Genomic DNA, 18,437 nt, shown 5'->3' with positions numbered 1-18,437 from the left:
GCTGGTCGTTTCCAATGGGAACAGATGAGTCATAGTGGGCAGAGCCAAGCACGAGCTAGCGAGATCCTATTGGTGTGTTCTAGCACACATCTACATATTTCTGTTAGGGAACGCCTCCTCTGTAAAGCGCTCGTGTGCAATAACTCAATTTGCCTTTGCGTTCCTTCTAAATAACGTGATTTAAAAAATGTATTTGCAACAGGTAAGTCCACAAAACTTAGTCCACTCTGTGCATAACAGATTTTAGTTTTGGGAACAGAACTGTATTAAGATCAGATGTTTCATCGATTAGAACATTTGCAGAATGTCGGCCACAATCCATCTCCTTCCATCTTTTCCCACTGCCGGCCAGAACTTCCTCTCATTTGGTAGTGAGTGGAAACGCCAACCGGATGCTTCACAATTATACATCCAGTGAAATATCTGTCTCATTGTTCTATCTGTGGCTGCACTGTGGTAGTGGGGGAACAGGAAGTTCCAGGCAGGCACGCACCATTCTTCAGTATAAAGAAAGCGGCAGAACTGTAATGTCAAGAAGATAACCTTTGTGTCAGTTTCTATTTATTACTACTGGTATGTGTTATGACGAGTTTCTCTGGCATCAACTAATTCAGCATGCAAGAGAATAGTTAAACACTTAGATGGAGAGTTGGTTCAAAGTATTTAATATTACAGTACCAGATTCACATGACAGGCGGTACAGGCGTAGCCTATTGTCATCTGAATGACTTGCATAGAAAACCTCTTAGTTTATATAATGCTTTTCCGAGCTAATTCCATCCAACAGTTGCCAACCATTATTGAGTGTCACTCCTCGCCACATATAGGATCACCCTATATGGTATCGTGTTGCACCCTAGTCAGGATATTCCATCACGTACTCCTTCTAAGATTAGCACCAGTGGCCCCCCAGCTATCTTGGCCCGCATACCTTCTGGCACCCACCAGTGACAGAAATAAATACATGGAATGTATGTCATCCTCCAAATCCTTATGCAGCTCTCAATATTCCAAACATTAACTAATACTTTACTTTATAAAATATGTAATATCAGTATGTAATAACACGTTTAGACTTTCTAATGTCGAAAGAACATGTCATACCATGCTAGGTAACAAATCCGTTAAGGTATTAGCACGTTTGGTGTGTTATTTTTATTTCAAACTGAGTAAACCCAGTAACTATTTTACAAGTCACATAGCTAGATACTTTGGGTTTGTCTGAATTGATGTACATCATTTCCTCAAGGGGATTTCATAAAGAATCCAATTATTTTAGATTTCAGAGTTTGTTTTTGCATTTTTGGTTTTGTGTCAAATTAACGAGCTGGTAAAATGGCGCCACCCACTCGGTCAGCATCAACGGATTTCAGTGTAGCAGAGAGATAATTTCACGGTTGCACTACTGTTTTGTAGCTGAATGTAATGATTATCAGTTTTTTACGCGTACTAATATTCAGACACATTCAGTTGTTTCTGTATTTATCGATAAATGTTACTATTGTGTGAACGGAAAATACAATTGGTTTTTGATTGAAGTAATACAGTGAAGACAAGGTTATTCAGGACAATAGTACATAGTGCTGCCTAAAACAAACAGTGACCTTGTACTAAATGGCTTTTGTCATTTATGCATTTACAGTACCAGTCAAAAGTTTGGACACACCTACTCATTCAAGGGTTTTTTCAAAATTTTTTTACTATTTTCTACATTGTAGAATAATAGTGAAGACATCTAAAGTATGAATTAACACATATGGAGTCATGTAGTAACCATAAAGGTGTTAAACAAATCAAATATATTTTAGATTTTAGATTCTTCAAAGTAGCCATCCTTTGCCATGATGACAGCTTTGTAGAATCTTTGTAATCTACAATGTAGGAAATAGTAAAAATAAAGAATTTGGGAAAATCTGCTATAGGTTAAGTTCTGGCACCTCAAATATCTAGCGCTTGAGCTCCTGTTCCTCTTATAGAATGTTAGCTCAACAGTATTGTGGAGCTCCTGCACCTAAATATAAACAGTACCGGCACCTATTTCAGTCCAAGTTAAGCACTGAATTAGATAATTTAACAAGAAGAAATATAATATATTTTTAGAGAATAAAGAAAGTGCCAGAACTGTGAAGACAATAACTTTTTGTGTCTGTTTCTCAATTTTACTACAGGACGACTAGAATTAAATCTGATGCCGGTAACATCAATAGTGAGGACAAACCCAGCCAGCCTCTCTCCTTCCCCACTGAGTCCAAACCTACAGTCATTGGGTCCTGGTTGTGACAGTGGAGCCCAGTTTGCACTGCAGGATCCAGAGATGGCATCAGTGAAGCTGGAAGACTGCAGTCAAACACTGGAGCGGAATATCAACATTAAAGATGAAGAAGAGGAGGAGAAGATTGGGAAATCTGTTTCTCATGGTAAGAGCAGGTTCTATCTATCTAAGTTTGTGTTATTCATTCCAACTTCTCACTGTGCATGAAAAGTTGCAGTAGAACTGTTTCATGATGAACTGTTTCAATGAGAAGGTAGATATTATTTCATGCTACTGACACTTACATGGTTTGACACCAGTATTGCCAGTGTAGACTAAAAAAGTGAAGTAGACAAACTGCCAATGTTTTAAAGTTCTATTAAAAGAGTGTGTAGTTACTAACCCTTGTGATAGTGAGTGGAGGATGATATGGCTTCTACATCTGCAAGGCTTGCTCTTTGGGGTTTTTGGATGGGTTTCTATAAAGCACTTTGTGACAACTTCTGATGTAAAAGGGCTTCATAAAATACACTTGATTGACATGTATATCACACCAACTGACTGGTTCTTCTGATGTTGTTCACACAGGAGACCATGTTGAGACATTCTGTACATCCAGCGAGCAACAGCAGGAAGATCACAGAGCTAAGAGGTCTCACCATTGCCCACATTGTGAGGAGATTTTCCCAATTCTATCAAAGTTAAAAATACACCTTAAAATACACACAGGAGAGAATCTGTATTTCTGCACTGACTGTGGGAAGAGTTTCACAACATCAAAGGTTATGACAGTTCATCAGAGAGTGCACACTGGAGAGAAGCCTTACTCCTGCTCTGATTGTGTAAAATGCTTCACAACATCAGCTAAGCTAAAACGTCATCAGAGAACACACACAGGAGAGAAGCCTTACTCCTGCTCTGACTGTGGGGCAAGTTTCTCTCATCAGGGCACCTTAAAACAACATGAACGTATACATACAGGAGAGAAGCCTTACTCCTGCTCTGACTGTGGAAAGAGTTTCTCTCGACTGGGCGACCTAAAAAAACATAAACGTATACACACAGGAGAGAAGCCTTACTCCTGCTCTAATTGTGTAAAATGCTTCACAACATCAGCTGAGCTAAAATGTCATCAGAGAACACACACAGGAGAGAAGCCTTACTTCTGTTCTGATTGTGGAAATAGTTTCTCTCGACTGGGCGACCTAAAAAAACATAAACGTATACACACAGGAGAGAAGCCTTACTCCTGCTCTGACTGTGTAAAGTGGTTCAAAACATCAACTGAGCTAAAAGTTCACCAGAGAACACACACAGGAGAGAAGCCTTACTCCTGCTCTGACTGTGGGGCAAGTTTCTCTCAATCTAGCAACTTAAAAAAACATGAACGTATACATACAGGAGAGAAGCCTTACTCCTGCTCTGACTGTGTAAAATGCTTCAGAACATCAACTGAGCTAACAGTTCATCAGAGAACACACACAGGAGAGAAGCCTTACTCCTGCTCTGATTGTGTAAAATGCTTCACTTCATCAACTGCGCTAACAGTTCATCAGAAAACACACACAGGAGAGAAGCCTTACTCCTGCTCTGATTGTGTAAAATGCTTCACTTCATCAACTGCGCTAACAGTTCATCAGAAAACACACACAGGAGAGAAGCCTTACATCTGCTCTGACTGTGGGACTAGTTTCTCTCGACTGGGTGACCTAAAAAAACATAAACGTATACACACAGGAGAGAAGCCTTACTCCTGCTCTAATTGTGTAAAATGCTTTACAACATCAGCTGATTTAAAATGTCATCAGAGAACACACACAGGAGAGAAGCCTTACTCCTGCTCTGATTGTGGAAATAGATTCTCTCGACTGGGCGACCTAAAAAAACATAAACGTATACACACAGGAGAGAAGCCTTACTCCTGCTCTAATTGTGTAAAATGCTTTACAACATCAGCTGAGCTAAAATGTCATCAGAGAACACACACAGGAGAGAAGCCTTACTTCTGCTCTGACTGTGGGACTAGTTTCTCTCGACTGGGCCACTTAAAAAGATATGAACGTATACATACAGGAGAGAAGCCTTACTCCTGCTCTGACTGTGTAAAATGCTTCAGAACATCAACTGAGCTAACAGTTCATCAGAGAACACACACAGGAGAGAAGCCTTACTCCTGCTCTGACTGTGTAAAATGCTTCAGAACATCAACTGAGCTAACAGTTCATCAGAAAACACACACAGGAGAGAAGCCTTACTCCTGCTCTGACTGTGGGGCAAGTTTCTCTCATCAGAGCACCTTAAAACAACATGAACGTATACACACAGGAGAAAAGCCTTTCTCCTGCTTTGACTGTGGGGCAAGTTTCTCTCAACTGGGCACATTAAAAAAACATGAACGTATACATACAGGAGAGAAGCCTTACTCCTGCTCTGACTGTGTAAAATTCTTCACAACATCAGCTGATCTAAAAGTTCATCAGAGAACACACACAGGAGAGAAGCCTTACTTCTGCTCTGACTGTGGGGCAAGTTTCTCTCAACTGGGCACATTAAAAAACATGAACGTATACATACAGGAGAGAAGCCTTACTCCTGCTCTGACTGTGTAAAGTGCTTCAAAACATCAACTGAGCTAAAAGGTCATCAGAGAACACACACCGGAAAGAAGCCTTACTCCTGCTCAGACTGTGGAAAGGGTTTCTCTCAACTGGGCACATTAAAAAAACATGAACGTATACACACAGGAGAGAAGCCTTACTCCTGCTCTGACTGTGTAAAGTGGTTCAAAACATCAACTGAGCTAAAAGTTCACCAGAGAACACACACAGGAGAGAAGCCTTACTCCTGCTCTGACTGTGGGGCAAGTTTCTCTCAATCTAGCAACTTAAAAAAACATGAACGTATACATACAGGAGAGAAGCCTTACTCCTGCTCTGACTGTGGGAAGAATTTCTCTCGACTGGGCAGCTTAAAACAACATGAATGTATACACACAGGAGAGAGGACTTACCACTGATCTAAAAACAACAGATTAGCTGCAACGTCATCCGAGACCACACACAGGAGAGAAGCCTTACTCCTGCTCTGACTGTAAAGTGCTTCAAAACATAATTTGAACTAAAAGGTCATCAGAGAACACACACAGGAGAGAAGCCTTGCTCCTGCTCTTAATGTGACAAGAGATTCTCCTGATTGGGCAACGTAAAAACACACCAATGGTTACACACTGGAGAGAAGACTTATCACTGCACTAACTGTGAGACGAGATTCTACAGATTGGGCAATTTAAAAAGAAACCAACGTCTACATAAGAAGTGGTAGTGGTCAACGACAAGACCACAGAGGGGACTCCATCCTAGATCTGATCAACACAACCCACTGTACTTACTCCTCTCGGATCCAGTGATCACAAATGTCTGCTGTTCTCTCCAAACACAACATCAGGAGGGAGAAGAGAGGTGCAGCGGAAAAAAGGACATCTGGTAACCCAGAACAGAAAGGAGACCTTTGCACGATGTATGGCCAGTACTGACTGGTCTGCCATATATGAGGTGGAGAGCATCAATGCAAAGGTGGAGACGTTCAACTCCTGCATTCAAACTGCACTTGATGTATGCATGCCAATAAGAAATAAGAAAACAACAACACTGGACCAGCCCTGGATGACTGAAAGAATAAAGGCTGCCATCAGGAAAATACAGAATATTTTCAACAGATGGGGAGAAACAATGACATGGAGAAAATACAGAAACACAGTGCAAATGCTTATCAAGGAAGCAAAGACAAGCTACTACAAAACTGAAATCCAGGACATAAAGAAGAAAAACCCTAAGGAATGGTGGGACTTCATTAACAATGGACTGGGACCAAAGAAAACATCAGGAGGGAGAATACAGGTCGAGGGAATTGAAGACGACGACGTGGCTGATGTTTTGAATGGCTTCTTTGCTGAGGCGTGGACAAGCACCACACCTCTTGCCATCTTCCCCCCATGCCCATGCCTACAAAGCAGGTTGAGCTGTGCAGCATTGGCCAGTTAAAGCAAGCTCTAAACAGACTCAGCCCACGTAAAGCATGTGGGCCTGATGGAATTCCAGCCTGGCTACTAAAGAGCATGCAGAAGATCTAGCCCCTGTCATCAAACACATTGTTAACACCTCCTACTGGCAGGGGACAGTTTTATCTGAGTGCACGATTCAGTATGACTACCTCCCAAAGTCCAGCACTACTACCGCCCTTGTGAAAGCCACATACTCCTGGCTGACAGCTACAGACTCCATAAACCCAACAATGGTGAGGGTGTTACTTGCTGATGTGTCCAAAGCCTTTGATCGAGTAGATCACGCATAGTTCCTGCAACATCTGTCTGACATTGAACTGTGTCCAAGGTTACTAGCCTGTCTCCACAGCTACACCACCGAAAGAGGGCAGAGGGTGATGGCAACTGGCACATTTAGCCCTTGGTCAGAGGACCATCCACAACCTGCACCACTAATCCTAGGAGGACAGGAAGTACCAGTGGTAACAACAACCAAGTATCTTGATTTTAATCTAGACTCTAACCTCAGTGGTGACATGTGGAGCAGCCAGTGAGAAATGCCTCGAAACGCCTTTTTGACTGTTCTGGAATACGATGGAGTGCTGTTAGTTGGATGCAGTAAAAAGCAGCAGGCCCAACTAGACAGGGTGCAGAGGAGGGCCTTGAGGATCATCTCCAGAGGTGGAGCAGTCCAACCACAGCTACCGTCACTGCAGAGCAGGCGAGAACAGGCTGCAGTGCACCTGGTGAAGGACATGCACACTCTTGACCATCCACTGAATGACCTGCTCCCTCCAAGAAGAGGTAACTGCACCACCAGGCTCCTGAGAAACAGCCACAAACTGTCCTGTATAACTGCCCGTACAAACCGCCTGCGAAATGCCACTCTACCCACTGCTTTTTTTTTAAATCACATTTTAATATTTCAATTTCCATCATGAAAAATGTCCTGTAATGTTTCAAGTGTTCTGTATTCTACTTATGTCACGTATTGTGTTATGTATTTAACAGGTAGCCTGGCGGTTAAGAGTGTTGGGCCAGTAACTGAAAGGTCGCTGGTTTGAATCCCGAGCCAACTAGGTCAAAATCTGTCATTGTGGCCTTGAGCAAGGCAATTAACCCCAATTGGTCTTATAAATCGCTCTGGATAAGAGCATCTGCTAAATTACAAATATGTAATGAAAAATCATGTTTGTACATTAATTTGTGCTGGGCAACCTCTTCTTCTCTTGTGCATAAATATAACAAAGTGTTTAAAGTGAAATAGTTAGTCTATACAGTGCATTCTGAAAGTATTCAGACCCCTTGACTTTTTCAACCAAAAAATAAAGTTACAGCCTTATTGTAAAAATGATTATTTTTTTTACAAACAACAACAAAAATCCCTCATCAATCTACACACAATACCCCATAATGACAAAGTGGAAACAGGTTTAGACATTTTTGCAAAACCTTATTTACATTAGTATTCCAGACCCTTTGCTATGAACCTCGAAATTTAGCTCAGGCGCAACCTGTTTCCATTGATATTCCTTGAAATGTTTCTACAACTTGATTGGAGTCCACCTGAGATAAATTCAATTGATTGGACATGGTATGAAAAGGCACACACCTGTCTATATAACATCCCACAGTTGACATTGCATGTCAGAGCAAAAAACAAGCCATGAGGTTGAAGGAATTGTCCGTAGAGCTCCGAGACAGGATTGTGATGAGGCACAGATCTGGGGAAGGGTACCAAAAATGTCTGCAGCATTGAAGGTCCCCAAGAACACAGTGGCCTCCTCCATTCTTAAATGGAAGAAGTTTGGAATCACCAAGATTCTTCCTAGAGCTGTTCGCCCAGCCAACTGCGCAATCGGAGGAGAAGGGCCTTGGTCAGGGAGGTGACCAAGAACCCGATGATCACTTTGACAGAGCTCCTGAGTTCAGCCCGCTTGGAGTTTGCCAAGAGGCACCTAAAGGACTCTGACCATGAGAAACAAGATTCTCTGGTCTGTTGTTACCAAGATTGAACTCTTTGGCCTGAATACCAAGCGTCACTTCTGGAGGAAACCTGGCACCATGCCTACGGTGCAGTATCATGCTGTGCGGATGTTTTTCAGAGGCAGTGACTGGGAGACTAGTCAGGATCGAGGGAATAATGAACGGAGCAAAGTACAGAGAAATCCTTGATGAAAACCTGCTCCAGAGCGCTCAGGACTTCAGACTGGGGCGAAGGTTCACCTGGCCCAGCCAGAGCCCAGACTTGAACCCGATTGAACATCTCCGGAGAGACCAGAAAATAGCTGTGCAGCAACGCTCCCCATCCAACCTGATAGAGTTTGAGAGGATCTGCAGAGAAGAATGAATGAAACTCCCCAAATACAGGTGTGCCAAGCTTGTAGCATCATACCCAAGAAGACTCGATGCTGTAATCGCTGACAAAGGTGCTTCAAGAAAGTACTGGAGTAAAGGGTCTGAATACTTAGATATTTCCGTTTTTTATTAATAAATTAGGCAAAATGTCTAAAAACCTGTCTTTTGCTTTGACATTATGGGGTATTGTGTGTAGATTGATGAGGGGGGAAACTGATTTAACCAACTTTAGAATATGGCTGTAACGTAATAACATGTGGAAAAAGTCAAGGGGTCTGAATACTTTCAGATTGCACTGTATATAGCCAAGCTACCATTGACTAGGTATTGGCACCCCATGTATATAGCCAAGCTATCATTGACTAGGAATTGGCACCCCATGTATATAGCCAAGCTACCATTGACTATGTATTGGCACCCCATGTATATAGCCAAGCTACCATTGACTAGGTATTGGCACCCCATGTATATAGCCAAGCTATCATTGACTATGTATTGGCACCCCATGTATATAGCCAAGCTACCATTGACTAGGTATTGGCACCCCATGTATATAGCCAAGCTACCATTGACTAGGTATTGGCACCCCCATGTATATAGCCAAGCTATCATTGACTAGGTATTGGCACCCCGTGTATATAGCCAAGCTACCATTGACTAGGTATTGGCACCCCATGTATGTAGCCAAGCTACCATTGACTAGGTATTGGCACCCCATGTATATAGCCAAGCTACCATTGACTAGGTATTGGCACCCCATGTAAATAGCCAATCTACCATTGACTAGGTATTGGCACCCCATGTATATAGCCAAGCTATCATTGACTAGGTATTGGCACCCCATGTATATATCCAAGCTACCATTGACTAGGTATTGGCACCCCATGTATATAGCCAAGCTACCATTGACTAGGTATTGGCACCCCATGTATATAGTCAAGCTACCATTGACTAGGTATTGGCACCCCCATGTATATACCAAGCTACCATTGACTAGGTATTGGCACCCCATGTATATAGCCAAGCGACCATTGACTAGGTATTGACACCCCATGTATATAGCCAAGCTACCATTGCTCATCGTGTATTAATTCCTTGTGCTACAATCTTTTTTCCTGTTATTATAATTGTTGTATTGTGTTCTCTATTGTTGGTCAACATTTCACTGTTATTCTACACCTGTTGTTTACCAAACATGTGACAATTAAAATGAAATGACTACGTGTTTAGTGAATTGTCTTCTAAAACTATACTGAATAAATATATAAACTTGACATGTAAAGTGTTGGTCCCATGTTTCATGAGCTGAAATAAAAGATCCCAGAAATTTTCAAAATGCACAAAAAGCTTATTTCTCTCAAATGTGGTGCACAAATTTGTTTGCATCTCTGTTAGTGAGCATTTCTCCTTTGCGAAGGTAATCCATCCACCTGACAGGTGTGGCATATCAAGAAGCTGATTAAACAGTATGATCATTACACAGGTGCACCTTGTGCTGGGTACAATAAAAGGCCACTCTGAAATGTGCCATTTGTCACACAACACAATGCCACAGATGTCTACATTTTGAGGGAGTGCGCAATTGGCATGCTGACTGCAGGAATGTTCACCAGAGCTGTTGCCAGAGAATTGAATGTACATTTCTCTACCGAGAATTTGGCAGAACGTCCAACTGGCTTCCCAGCCGGAGACCACGTGTAACCGTGCAAGCCCAGGACCTCCACATCTGGCTTCTTCACCTGCAGGATCATCTGAGATCAGCCACCCGGACAGCTGATGAAACTGAGGAGTATTTCTATCTGTAATAAAGCCCTTTTAGTGGGGGAATATCATTCTTATTGGCTGATGGGTGGGCCTGGCTCCCAAATGGTTGGGCCTATGCCTTCCCAGGCCCACCCATGGCTGCGCCCTTGCCCATTCATGTGAAATCCATAGAATAGGGCCTAATGAATGTATTTCAATTGACTGATTTCCTTATATGCACTGTACCCCAGTAAAATTGTTGAATTTTGTGTTTATATTTTTGTTCAGTTAAAATCTTACCAAAAAACTGATGATGAATGTGTTTGGAAAACTGCATTGATCTGCCAATGAAAAATAATGTTTGTAAATGAATTTGTACTGGTCAACCTCTCCTCCTCTTTTGTATTCAGTTCTTCCATATTATATCTGACAGTATGAATGGTTCTTATGGTTGTATTCAGTTCTTCTATATTTGTTCTGACTGTATGAATGGTTCTTATGGGCTGAGTGCCTGGAGTGACTCCAGTCATACCAAGTTTTCTTTGACCCTGTGATCTCACCAGGACAGAACCACCAGATGGTGGCAGTGATGTACCTTTCATTGATATGAATGCTCAGAGTGAAAGACGTGAGTACTCACATGTGATGGCCCACATAAACCACAACCTTTCCTATTGTGTTAGTAAGGACCACAGCATATTCGGCAGCCATTGTTCAAAATGTGTTCATACATACGGTACAATGGGAGGGGGTGTGGCATTCACAGGGGACCAGGAAGTTGATCTCAGACTTCTATTTAGGACTGGGATCCTATCCAGAGTTGACAGATTACAAACCCAGCCTGCCTCTCTCCTTCCACACTGATTCTAACCCTACAGTCACCTAGTCCTGATTGTGACAGTGGAGCCTAGTTTGCATTGCAGGATCTAGAGATGGCATCAGTAGACAGGTTTCCATTGGCCTAGGTTTATTTGACAAAAAAACATTTAGCAAAGAAATCATTGCAACATGATGGAAACGGCAGATACAGGAGACATTTTCTAAAGATCCACAAATGTTTTATCTTTTCAACAGGGGCAGGAAAACCACAGTGCAATGCCGCGAAGGTGTAAAAAATGGCGCTGCTAAAATCAGAGATTCTTCTCCTGAGTACATACCTTCGAATCTTGAGTACACACCGACGTCCCCTGTATACAAACCTTACATATAGGACTTCAAGTTGTAAAATAGTGAACAACTCCTTTAATGTAGTGGTAGGTGCTATGAAAGGGATGTAAAAAAAAACAACGATATAATGTTGTATTTTGTTCATTAGTCCACTGTTAATACAACGGCAAAAATGTTGCATGTTAGCAATTAAGTTTTCAAGATTTCAGTACAGAGAAACAAGTGTGATGATGCAAATGAGGAAAATGATAATTGCATACAATTTGCATCATCACACTTGTTCCAATGTACTACAGTGTTTCCCAATCCTGGTCCAGGGGACACAAAGGGGTGAGCTTTTTAGTTTTTGCCCTAACACTCACACAGTGGATTCAACTAAGCAACTCCAGCCTGTGAATGGAATAAGGTATGTGAGTGCAAAAACAAACAAGTACACCCCTTTGGGACCAGGATTGGGGAACACTGCTGGACTGAAAGGCCTCCATCTTGAGAACTTCACTGCTGACGTACACATTTTGGGGGATTGTATACATGGTGAGGAAACCAATGTGTACATTTGTAATTTGATTGAACTATCCCTTTAATTAGAGTTCTTTTGGAGTTACACTTAGTCAGAGGTGCATTTGCTCTAAGCATGTGCTATAAATAAACATTATTTTATTTTATAAAGAAAACGTATTTTGTCATCTCTTAAGAAGGATAGGCCAACTGAACGAGTGCTTCCACACTCCCTTAAAAGTCCTTTGCTTGAAAAACAAGAAAAAAGTGGCAGTAGTACGGTTTGTCCATTTTGAGACGCCATAGACCCCTTTCTGTGTTTACAAACATAGCTGCAAGAGGGGGATGGGCGCGAGTTGGTGGCAGAACATGGGGGAGTTCTAATAGAACGCCAGCAAAAAAAGCCTCTATTTACATGTTGCTTATGAGTGCATTTCACACTACTTTGGATTATAATTGGATTTTAAGGCTCGTATGAATGCCCTGCTTAATATAATGTTTGTGGCATTATCACAAATCAACTGCATTATACTTAAAAAACATTCAACCAGTAAAATGGCTCTTTGGCTAGCTTTTGCTATAGCCTATTTCAATCATCGTTAGCATTGTAGCTAACAACTGCTGCATCCAAAATTGTTATTTTGCAAAGATCACAACCAAATATAATTTTAGCGATTGTTCAAGCAATTATCAAAACATAATTCTAAGCCTATGAGAACCCCAAAAAGTTATTTTGTTTAGAAGTAATAAACATGTAAATCTAGATTACTGCCGCCAAGAGTCGCACGCATCGGTTTATGACGTCAGTGTGTCATGTACTGGAAAAGGGTCTATAGCCACTTCCTCAAAATAGCCAGAAAACTCAAGAAATCCGTCTTTAATGTTGATGTTTTTGCAGAGGAAATCTTAGTCGTGCAATTTTACATCTAACTAACATGTTTGGTTCAGTATTTCTCAATGAAAAAACCCTGCATGAAAAACGAGTCTTCTCAAGTTTAATGACAACAAAGACTTTAATGAAGAATCCCTACTGTTGACCAATCACCAACGAAGGGGCGTAGACTTCGGCTACCGACTTGCCTCGAGGAAAACATTTTGTGTGCCCGAAAAACCGAAAAAAAACTTACCGAAAGTCCAAAACGAAAACCTCACAAAATGTTGTCATAATATATGCACAAACTCTTCCGAACTGTTTCGGCTGGGAAACATGCTGACGCCTTAAAGGCTAACCAAAAGTCTGTTTTACAATGGTTTCAGTAGTCCTACATTGTCACAAGGTATAGATTATACCCCTATTTAGACCTGAAGTAGCAGACAGTCTAAATCCAGATTAGTGACAATATCGGAACGCTTAAACCATTTGTAACATAATTATTGTTAGCCCAGCATAAAGTTTGAGCTTTCCTTTCAACACCATGGAGTGAATCCTTACCACTGCTACACCTGGCTATCAGCCACCGGAGCTTAGTCTGGCAGCGAAAACGTTTATTCAGCCTCATTTACGGCCTTAAAAAAACATAGCTGATATGGCTGACTTGCTTAAATAAATATGGTTTCTACTGACTCCTTCTGGATTTGTGTAAGTCAATAGGAACTGCCGAGTTAAATAAAGGTTCAATAATATTAATAAAATATGTACATATTAAAATGGACACTGTAAAACACATAGGGTGTTCACTCCTTAGACCAACCTTCCTTTCTGCGTCGGACTTCGGCCTCATGTCTGGGGTGGAAAATCTACTTCTGAAAGTACCATGCTTAGATGCATAATAACATCTCAGATTGAACGCTTCGCAAACAGCGACAGTTTCATTGCAAACAAGACACACTGGTTTGATATTGTAGAAATACGATGAATATATTTTAATAGAACAGGTAGGAGGACTATTAATATCTCCCGAGTGGCGCAGTGGTCTAAGGCACTGCATCGCAATGCTAGCTGTGCCACAGCCGGCCGCGACCAGGAGACCCATGGGCGGCGCACAATTGGTCCAGCGTCGTCCAAGGTAGGGGAGGGTTTGGCCGACAGGGATGTGGGTTTGTTTACCACGGGGGGCCAGTATGAAAAAACCCACAAAAAAAACATGTATGCATTCACTAACTGTAAGTCGCTCTGGATAAGAGCGTCTGCTAAATGACTAAAATGTAATTAACATAGACATTGGATTAATATAGACATTTTACCACTGTAACCAGATGGACATCATTATGTTATGGTCATTAACCACGTGTTAAATGTGTAGTGTAGCTACACTGTGTAGGACTATGAATTGGGCAGCTATAGGCTATTTGTTAATAGGCTAATTATGTTCTGGCCCGCAGACTAGCTACAAGCTCAGCAACACATTGACTGGAGGCCAAACCTAGTTGCCAACCCCCCTATATTGTAAATTACATCTGGTTGGTATAAGATTGAAATGGGAAAATAATGTACCTGTGAACACCCTATGAAATAGCTCCCCAATACCGTCTGATGTATATATTTAATGTATTACATGAATGGTGACCACAGCCCTTCCGCCAATCCATTTAAAACGTGTTTGACTGTGTTTTTTCCCACCCTGCTGAATGTATCCAATGTTCCATATCAAATGGGTCCTATTATGACACATCTGGCAGTTTCTTCTCTCCATCTTTCTTGGCCTCGTATCATTTTTTACACAAATCTGTGTTTTTTGTTCAGTACCATGTCAGGAAAATACCATGGTACTGGTGCAACTTACCATGGTATTTCCCTGACATGGTATTACAATGAAAAAGATACCACGGTACTATCATGTTTATTGGGTCACTACAGTGGCAGGAAAATGCCATGGTATTTGCACCAGTGCCATAGTATTTTCCTGCCGTGGTAGTGACCCAAAACACATCATAGTACCTTGGAATGTTGTTGTTCATTTTTCTACCATGGTGCATTTTTGTAAGAGCTGTCCTTCACATCGAGTGCCAATGCTGTCTCTTTGTTGTCCTACTAACAACATCAGCTACATAGTCTAGCCTACTATGGCCCTGTCCCTCTGGCCAGGGTAAACAAAGAGGTAATGTTGTGTCTTGTATATACAGTATAGGTCATTTGTTTGGGAGAATGTAAATGGGATCAAATTTGGTTCATATATAGACACTATTTTATTTAAAACAGTTTGTTTCATTTAATTATACACAAGAAGATGTTGCCCAGAACAAATTAATGTACAAAACATTATTTTTCATTACATTTTTGTCATTTAGCAGATGCTCTTATCCAGAGCAACTTACAGGACCAATTAGGGTTAATTGCCTTGATCAAGGGCACAACGACAGATTTTTCACCTAGTTGGCTCGGGATTCAAACCAGCGACCTTTCAGTTACTGACCCAACACTCTTAACCGCTAGGCTACCTGCCACCAGATCAATTAACTTCAATAAAGTCATCCAAATAAATTCATAATCAATGACTAAAATAATGAATCTAGTTTTAAAAGACAATTTAATTAACACAAGTAGTCAATTCATAGCCTGTTTATCATTAAACAAAAGTTGTTTAGTAATATAAAATAATCCACCCAAACTAATGCTGAAAACTGATCATCACACCATCTTTATCTGATATACAGTGCATTCCTAAAGTATTCAAATCCCTTGACTTTTTCCACATTTTGTTACGTTACAGCCTTATTCTAAAATTGATTACATCGTTTTTTCCTTCATCAATCTACACACAATACCCCATAATGACAACGAAAAAACAGTATTTTTTGCAAATAGAAAAAAAAAACTTTAAATATCACATTTACATAAGTATTCAGACCCTTTACTCAGTACTTTGTTGAAGCACCTTTGGCAGCGATTACAGCCTTGAGTCTTCTTGGGTATGACGCTACAAGCTTGGCACACCTGTATTTGGGGAGTTTCTCCCATTCTTCTCTGCAGATCCTCTCAAGCTCTGTCAGGTTGGATGGGGAGCGTCGATGCACAGCTATTTTCTGGTATCTCCAGAGATGTTCGATCGGGTTCAAGTCCGGGCTCTGCTGGACCACTCCTGTGTTGTCTTGGCTGTGTGCTTAGGGTCGTTGTCCTGTTGGAAGGTGAACCTTAGCCCCAGTCTGAGGTCCTGAGCACTCTGGAGCAGGTTTTCATCAGGGATCTCTATGAACTTTGCTCCGTTTATCTTTCCCTTGATCCTGACTTGTCTCCCAGTCACTGCCACTGAAAAACACCCCTACAGCATGATGCTGCCACCACCATGCTCTGACATGCACTGTCAACTGTGGGACCTTATATAGACAGGTGTGTGCCTTTCCAAATCATGTCCAATCAATTGAATTTAACACAAGTGGACTCCAATCAAGTTGTTGAAACATCACAAGGATGTTTCCTTAATGGAAACAGGATGCACCGGAGCTTAATTTCAAGTCTCATAGCAAAGGGTCTGAATACTTATGTAAAGAAGGTATTTCAGGTTTTTATTTTGAATACATTTGCTAAAAATTCTAAAAAGGGCTGTTGTGTGTAGATTGATGAGGAAAATGTTTTAACCTAACAACCTAACAAAATGTGGAAGAAGTCGAGGAGTCTGAATACTTTCCAAAGGCACTGAGTGTACAAAACATTAGGAACACCTTCCTAATATTGAGTTGCATCCCCCTTTGTCCTCAGAACAGCCTCAATTCGTCAAGGCATGGACTCTCCAAGGTTTGTAGAGCGTTCCACAGGGATGATGGCCCATGTTGACTGCAATGCTTCCCACAGTTGTGGCAGGTTGGCTGGGAGTGGATCTCTACTCCGAATAGCTTGTTCCATCCGATGCACAATTGGATGGAGATCTGGTGCCTCGGAAGGCCACTGCAGAAAGCTGAATTCACTGTCATGTTCGTGGAACCAATCCTGGACAAGCCTTGGGGCATGGGGCATAATCCTGCTGAAAAAAATCTATTTGCAAATGGATAACTATTGCCATGAAGGGATGCACCTGATTGGCAATGATGTTTAGATATCCTGTGGCATTCAAATGTTGCTCCACTTCTATCAAGGGGCCCAATGTGTGCCATGAAAACACACCCCACACCACCACCACCAGCCTGCAATGCTGACACACGGCATGGATGCATGTACTCATGGTTTCCTCCATACCCTGGTACAGCAAAACTGACAAGGTGAACACTGATCAGTAAAGTAAATAGATGCCAACATTATACAACACTCCCTTTCCTCTGCACAGTTCTCTCACAGTGAGAAACAATAGGATTACAATAGAGTGTTCTATGCTTTCTTCATTTGATCCAATCCACTACCACTTCTTATGTATACGTTGGTGTCTTTTAAATTGCCAAATCTGTAGAATCTCGTCTCACAGTCAGTGCAGTAATACAGTGGGGGAAAAAAAGTATTTAGTATCTCACGATACATGGCCCCATTCATTCTTTCCTTTGCAGAAAAACAGCCCCAAAGCATGATGTTTCCACCCCCATGCTTCACAGTAGGTATGGTGTTCTTTGGATGCAACTCAGCATTCTTTGTCCTCCAAACACGACGAGTTGAGTTTTTACCAAAAAGTTATATTTTGGTTTCATCTGACCATATGACATTCTCCCAATCCTCTTCTGGATCATCCAAATGCACTCCAGCAAACTTCAGACGGGCCTGGACATGTACTGGCTTAAGCAGGGGACACGTCTGGCACTGCAGGATTTGAGTCCCTGGCGGCGTAGTGTGTTACTGATGGTAGGCTTTGTTACTTTGGTCCCAGCTCTCTACAGGTCATTCACTAGGTCCCCCGGTGTGGTTCTGGGATTTTTGCTCACCGTTCTTGTGATCATTTTGACCCCATGGAGTGAGATCTTGCGTGGAGCCCCAGATCAAGGGAGATTATCAGTGGTCTTGTATGTCTTCCATTTCCTAATAATTGCTCCCACAGTTGATTTCTTCAAACCAAGCTGCTTACCTATTGCAGATTCAGTCTTCCCCAGCCTGGTGCAGGTCTACAATTTTGTTTCTGGTGTCCTTTGACAGCTCTTTGGTCTTGGCCATAGTGGAGTTTGGAGTGTGACTGTTTGAGGTTGTGGACAGGTGTCTTTTATACTGATAACAAGTTCAAACAGGTGCCATTAATACAGGTAACGAGTGGAGGACAGAGGAGCCTCTTAAAGAAGAAGTTACAGGTCTGTGAGAGCCAGACATATTGCTTGTTTGTAGGTGACCAAATACTTATTTTCCACCATAATTTGCAAATAAATTCATTAAAAATCCTACAATGTGATTTTCTGGATTTCTTTTCCTCAATTTGTCTGTCATAGTTGACGTGTACCTATGATGAAAATGACAGGCCTCTCTCATCTTTTTAAGTGGGAGAACTTGCACAATTGGTGGCTGACTAAATACTTTTCCCCACTGTAAGTCTTCTC

At 41.6% G+C, this 18,437-nt stretch overlaps 1 protein-coding gene across 1 annotated transcript; it reads left to right on the top strand.

Annotated features, from left to right (window-relative positions):
- Window positions 1-3,003: 3,003 nt before the first annotated feature.
- Window positions 3,004-4,698, top strand: LOC123484930 (zinc finger protein 420-like; the record flags this gene model as incomplete). Its single annotated transcript, XM_045215711.1, has 2 exons — window positions 3,004-4,123; window positions 4,208-4,698. Coding segments are annotated over 2 exons (1,611 nt in total), but the record flags the coding sequence as incomplete, so codon positions are not given.
- Window positions 4,699-18,437: the final 13,739 nt, after the last annotated feature.

This window comes from Coregonus clupeaformis, unplaced genomic scaffold (assembly GCF_020615455.1).
Source record: "Coregonus clupeaformis isolate EN_2021a unplaced genomic scaffold, ASM2061545v1 scaf0498, whole genome shotgun sequence".
NCBI classification, from domain to species: Eukaryota; Metazoa; Chordata; class Actinopteri; order Salmoniformes; family Salmonidae; genus Coregonus; species Coregonus clupeaformis.
This window is presented reverse-complemented; position numbering and strand designations above follow the sequence as displayed.